The sequence below is a fragment of the Cryptosporidium hominis genome (assembly GCF_000006425.1).
Source record: "Cryptosporidium hominis TU502 chromosome 6 CHRO016167, whole genome shotgun sequence".
NCBI lineage: Eukaryota > Apicomplexa > Conoidasida > Eucoccidiorida > Cryptosporidiidae > Cryptosporidium > Cryptosporidium hominis.
In genome coordinates, this window is record NW_667426.1 from 22,364 (window position 1) to 29,235 (window position 6,872).

Sequence of the window (6,872 nt, forward strand, 5' to 3'; positions counted from 1 at the left end):
ATATTTTAATCATTTTCATCAAGTTTTAAACTTTCCCTCTTAAACTTGAATGAAAGAGTTTTTTATCCAAATTAAGTAATATTTACACCAAGAAATAAAATATTGCTATTAAATTTTATTACCCCATATTATTATTTTTATTGGAGGGAAGTTTTCTGGGGAATTGCCGCCTAAACGATTATTTAATAATATAAAAAATCCTCTGGTATAACTTAAATAATAAATATTTCTGACAAAGGCGGGAAACTTAGTTACCATTATGTCTTCATAGTTACCAAACAGATTCAACAAGAATTTAACAACTGAAGACAAAATTTAAACAAAAGTTGAAGGATATTACTGAGGTCTTCAAGAATTTTTAATGTAATAGAATTGAGAATAGAAGAGGATCGAGATGTATAGACTTGTATTACTTTTTAGTTTATTCTCCCTCTTGTCAAGGAAGGTATTGTCACAAGATAATGGCTTCATATGCCAATGTTACTGTTCTGTTTCTCAATATATTTTTGAGAATGGAAAAATGAGCTTGGATTCTGTGGAATATTTTGCTGATATTAAGCCAATTTCTTTAAATCAGGAAGGAAAAGATGGTATCTTAGACTTTTCTGATAGTCAGCCAAAATTGAGATCATTAAATGGTGCAGTTTCTGAATACAGAACGGGTACAATTGCGCTATGGAACTCAGGCTTTGACTTGAAATCTATTTCTTCAGTAGATAAACCAATTGGAGATCATTCAATGGTTGATTTAATTTCATCGTTTGATGAGATCTTTTTGAATGTTAACCGCATTCCAAAGTCTGCAATGGCCATTGACAATAATACTCCAGCTGTTTTAATATTTAAGAACAAAGAAGGAGAAAGCACTTTCAATGATGAGGAATATCGTCAAAGATACTGTGAGAATGCTTGCCAGAGACCAATTTCAAATTTGAAGAAATACTCTTATTCCAAGACAGAGTTTGTTGAATTATCATACAGAGGAAATATCTTCAACCAATATCCAGCTAAAGACTCCAGCCACTATTCAGGCTTAAGCGAGTCAATTAAGACGAACTCTGGTAAAGGAAAATGTGAGGCAGTTGCTTCCTCAATGTCAGGTACTGAAACAGCTTGGCATTTAATATTTGAAAACATCAGAAAGGAAAAGACTGAGCAGCTTCTTAAAGAGAAATTCGTTCAGATCTATCCAGTTGTTGCCAGAAGTGTTTCTTCTCCTGTTGCAATTGAACTCACAGCCTCTTCTAAGGCAGACTTCTCAAACACTGCCTCAGCAAGAGTTAAAGCCTTTGAGAGATTTATGAAGAAAAAGTACGAAGTTAACTTCTTTGACTTACCAGAAAATATGCCAACCACTCTTGAGCAACAGATCTCTCCATTATTCCAATTTAGAGCTAAGTTGTACTTCGAGGGTAATACATGGAAGGTCGATGAAATTTATTCTGGCTCTGAGACTTTATCTCAGGATTATTCTTATGAATTCTTGAATCTTCTCCTTTCTAAGGAAGAGACAGACAGTTTGGTTGCTTCACAAAAAGAAGCTATTGAAGCATGGGCAGAAAAATTCTGGAATTCAGGTCATGCTGAGACTCATGTAGTTTTACCAGCCCCATTGGAATCACTTGAGGAGATTTCAAGAAAAGATAATAAGCTCAAGGATTTGGAAAGATGGATCAAGGCAAAGGAACGCCAGGTCAGATTTGCTACTGGTGATATTCCAATTTCCCTTTTACAATTTGGAGAAAAGAAGTCTGGAATTCAGTCTTCATTGAAATCCTCCGAGCTCTCTATTTCTACAGAGGAAGCAAATATGAATGAAAGCGCACCAGAGAGTGATCATTATGAAATTGAAGAGTCACCTTCTCCAATTAAGCAAGGAGAAGAGCTCCATTTAATTTACTATGGTTTACTCACTTTAAACTGTTTCACTCACCAAACTCAAGGTGAATCAGAAGAGAGTTTCCATCACTCTAACATGGTAGCATTCAATATTTTCCCAGACTCCTTATTAAGAAGAAATGGTGATAATTCATTTATGAGAATCCAAATACCAAAGAATGAGAAGAGATGGAGAACTATTGGTGGAGTATTCGACAGCGAAAATTCAATTAACAACTTGATTAGGAACTCTTCTTACAGCTTCGTCTTACAACTCGCAAAGCACAATCCTCAATTATATTTAATTTTATTCAGAGACTTGAAGCATATTTTCGGCTTTGGTAACCCAAAGATTTTCTCATTAAACACTTGCCCTGTTCCAGTTGCTAAACATCATGTTGAGATCATTTCTGAAAATGAAAATACCTTACAAAAATCCATTAACAAGGTCTTATTCTCAGATCCATTCCACAACATCTCCACAACAAAGATCAAGTTTTCTGATGTAAACCATTTCAACTCCCTTGTTAACACAATGTCAAAGTGCTTAGGTGTTGTACCTCCAACTGCCAGAATTAGAGTGAACGATCACTTTAAACATCCACGCTCTGTTATTAGTGACTATGTTTGCGCTATTGATGGAGAAAACCAAGATTATTTACTCCAGTTATATTCCAAGTACAATATTAACTAATTTAACTCTGCCGTAATTTGTATTTAATAAAAACGAGAACAAAAATTAAACTGAAACGAGAAATGGCTGAATTGAATCGAGCTGAATTAAGCCAAGTTAACTGAGTTCAGTCTCGAGTCCGAGGCTGGCTTATCCAGGTCTTTATTCTAAGTAACTTTCGGGGCTGATTTGAAAGTAGTGGGAGCTGAATGATAAAGATTTATTATTATCTAATTACCATAATTTACCGTTATTGACATTTTTCATTACTCAGCGCAGAATAGCTAAATAAGTCGTCTGGGTTATTTTAAGAGTAACATTAGATTTGGTTACAAATTCAAATAGGAACAGGAGAAAAAATTTTTTTCCTTACAAATCATCAGATACTATATGTATCATGCCCTGGAATTTGTCATTTCTTTATACCGATCCAATTTAACTCTTGCTTGTTTAGTTGTTACTCGTGGATTCTCACCATACTTCTGCTGACCATATTTTAGTTAGGGAAGATAAATTACCTTTTATATTTTTAATTCGCCCATCTTATTCCAGTCCTTTTTTTTTTCTGCTATACTTGCTAGTTATATTCAACTTACTAGTGCATCCACATGCAACCGGTCTTTTTCTTGTGTATGTCCTTGCATGCGTCCACATAAAATACTTGCATACCGGTATAGGGTAAATCAATTTACACGTAATGTTTTTTTTATATAAATATTTTAATGTGGAAAGTTAATTCTAACGAAAACATTATTTTTCTTCTTTTTAATAGAATTATTACTTTATTAATATAAAGAATTTTATCGGAAATTCAAACAACATATGTATTTCTTCACTTTTCTTCGCTCGTTATTTATCTTTTTTTCTTCTAATTGGCAGTAAAAATCAGCTTAAATATAAAAAATCGATTTAGTCTATAGTAAAGGGGAGGAGGGGGGAGAAAAAAAATAACATTGTTATTGAACCCTTCTTGGTTCAACAGAAAACAAAGAAATAAGATTTAAAAATATGAAAAGGGAAAAACATTGAATTAATTATTATAAAATTCTTTTTCAAAAAAAAAAAAAAAAAAAAAAAAAAAACGTTTATTTTCAACTGTCTTAACTCCCAACTTTGGAAATACCAGATTATTTAAAAAGAAAATTGACTCTCCTACAAACTGTCAAAAATAGCTTTTAAACAATTATCTACCTTGAACAATTTACAACCCCTTATACTTTATTTTATTATTTAGATGATTTATTGATCATATTCCTATACTTAGTATCCAAATTCTGCCCAAAATGCGCCATCTGGTAAATTAACAAATTGCATGCATTGCCATTTTCCCGCCTATTTCATGCATACTGGCATGCATGTTTTTATATTCTGAAATATTTTTCTTTGCTACCGCGTGCGTGCATAATTGAATCTTTTTTAACGAGGTTAAGAATCTATTTTTATACGGCAAGGAAAATTATCCTAATAACAAGTTCAGTACAAGCAAGTAAAAAAAATAACAATTAATCCAATAATTCTCTAACAAAAAGAGAAGATTTACATAATTTTTAAATATATATTAATACTGATTATTCAGGAAAAAGCCGAGATCCTAAATAACATTATTGTATATATTTATATTTTTACATTATATCACTTGCAATATCTCAATCTAATAATTTCAAAGGACATTTGCCAACTAACAAAAATAATAAGCAGAAGACCAGAAAATCACTAGATTTTCAACTTATACTGCCTGATCGTATATTATTCAAAGTAAATATTTATTTATATAGAGATATTATTGATTTCTATATATTTCTCAAAATTTTGATCGCTATAAAAGTTAAGTTTGATTGAATTCATTTAGGAAATTTATATATGGCTATAATATTTAACCATGGCTATTAATAAAAGTAAGTATTATTATAAAATTCGGATATATCATGAAAATAGGTTATCAGGAAAAAAATAGAGAGACAGAGATATTTTATTCTTAAAGCAATTAAAAAAAATTCTTATGGTGAAAAATTAAATCATTTACTCAGTCCTATACAATCATCTTAATATTTATGTAACTGTTATAATACATATTCAGAATCAAACATCGAGAAATATCGATACTTTGATTTAATCTAAATTGTTAATTTTAAATCCAATCAATATTCTATTTATTTGGTAATTATTTTTTCTATATAAAAAATTTTTACTAAATAGAAGGAGAAAAAAAAGAGAAAAATATTTATTACACGCTCTAATATGGTGATGATGCACAAAATTTTTTATTGCATACCGGCACTATAAATTATCTGGTACCGATCAACTCAATTCAAAGAAAATGTTGCTTTAAGAATTAAATATATCGATAATTGAAAAATAAATGTTCAATTGTCATTTCTCTATTAATTCTTCTATTGATATATCAAAATTTTACTTTTAATCATTCTCAATTTTCTTTTTAACTTTTTTTATCTTTAGCTCAAAGAGCACCTGATAATGGTGTAGCAACGGCCATTTCGTCAGCAAATCAACACAAGAAATTCAAGAGAATGTTGCTGTTTTCACTCAGATCCCTTAGTGATTTATGTGTACCTCCAACATTGCTATACAAGGAAAACTCCTTGGATGCAATGCAAAGAGGTATATTAGAAATTATGAGTGAAGCATTACAACAATTCCCTGATGATGAAGATATTTCAACAAATTGTGTTAGAATTATGTTTGGTATTTCCGAGTTTATGAAAGAATCACAAGATGCTGAGTTAACTAATATGTTTATTTCAAGAGGAGGATCCAATACTGTCGCAATGGCTGTTAATGGTCTTGTTGAATCAAATGATTCCGCCATATTAGCTTCTATCTGTGCCACAATCGAAAATCTATTTTGTATTGGTGCTCTTGATTCTACAACTGCTGCAAGTTGCCTTGGTAAATTCTATGAAAGTAAATATCTTGGAAGTTCTGAACTTGTTAAAGTTACTGGTGCAATTTGTGCTATTGCTCACCAAGAAAGTGGAATTGCTGCATTAGTTCAAGCAGGAATTGGATCAAAAACTCTTAATTTTGCTCATAACTGGACCAAATCTGATAATGAATCTGCTGCATTAATAGAAAATTGTCTTGAAATTGTTAGATTATGTGCTAGTTATGGTGATGTACCGGAAGATGCACTTAAAGCTGTTGTACATATTATTGATTTATATCGTAGTAGAAGAGGTATCACAGAAAAAGGAGGTGCCTGTTTGGAATTATTAATGAATCCACAAAAACTTATGGAATGTTTAGTTGTTATTAAATCCCCAAATTCTGATATTACTCAAAAAGATGATTCTTTGACAATGCTTTCAGCTATGGCTTATGTCTCATCATTTGCTGATGAAATTGTTAGACAAGGAGGTATTTCTATGGTTGTTGAAGCACTTAACCAAGGTGTTAGTGAATATTCTCAAAGTGGAAATGAAGAACATACTTCCAAATCTAGTCGTATTATTATTGGATCATTACGTGTTTCTTGCCAGAGTTGCTTCAAATCCTTCAAATGTTGATAATTTAATTGAAATTGGAGGTATCGATGCAATCTGTTCAGCTTTTACAACTTGTATTAATAACCTTGAAATCTCTACAGCTGTATGCCAATCATTATATCCATTATTTGTAAGAGAAACTACTGCTGTTGCTGCTGCTTCTATTATGGGAGATCTCCTTCAATTATTCTATTCTAATGTTGAAAATGATAAAGATTTTACTAAATGTGCTGCTGATCTTTTATCAATCGCATCTCAACATGCTCCTCTTGCTGAAGCTCTTATTAGTGTACAAAGTGTTGAAATTCTTGCAACATGTTTAAATTATTATTGTGATGATGCAGCATATCAATCAGCTTCTTTAGCAGCTTTAAATCATTTAGCACCATTTATTAAAACATTACAACCCATCTCAGAATTTGGTGGTATATCAGGTATCGAGAAATCTATTATTGAAAATGTTAAAGATGAAGTACTTGTTACAACTGCTATTCAATTAGTTGAAAAACTTTCTACTGTATCAGATAGTTCAATTTATTTAAGCCAAGGAGAAATGGTTGGTGCTGTTTTAGAAGCAATGTTGGTTCATAATTCTAATGATTATATTAAAGAAGCTGGATTAAGTATATTAGAAGTTATTGCCACTGATAAAGATGTTACTTTACATACAACCAATATACCAAAAGTTGCTCTTTCTGATCCAAATGCTGCATATAAAGATTTAGCTGCTATTGCTGGTCTTTGTAAAATATCATCTCTTGCTCCTTTATTCTCTTCATTAAATATATGTGATGATATTCTTGGATATGTACGTAAAT

At 31.3% G+C, this 6,872-nt stretch overlaps 2 protein-coding genes across 2 annotated transcripts; both read left to right on the forward strand.

Annotated features, from left to right (window-relative positions):
- The first annotated feature begins 394 nt into the window (after positions 1-394).
- Positions 395-2,572, forward strand: Chro.60513 (hypothetical protein). Its single annotated transcript, XM_662763.1, has 1 exon — positions 395-2,572. The coding sequence occupies one exon, from the start codon at positions 395-397 to the stop codon at positions 2,570-2,572; it is 2,178 nt and encodes a 725-aa protein (XP_667855.1).
- Positions 2,573-5,079: 2,507 nt separating this feature from the next.
- On the forward strand, positions 5,080-6,075 carry Chro.60512 (arginine N-methyltransferase). The annotated part of the gene is made up of 1 exon (XM_662764.1): positions 5,080-6,075. One exon carries the CDS (start codon positions 5,080-5,082, stop codon positions 6,073-6,075), a length of 996 nt encoding a protein of 331 aa, XP_667856.1.
- Positions 6,076-6,872: the final 797 nt, after the last annotated feature.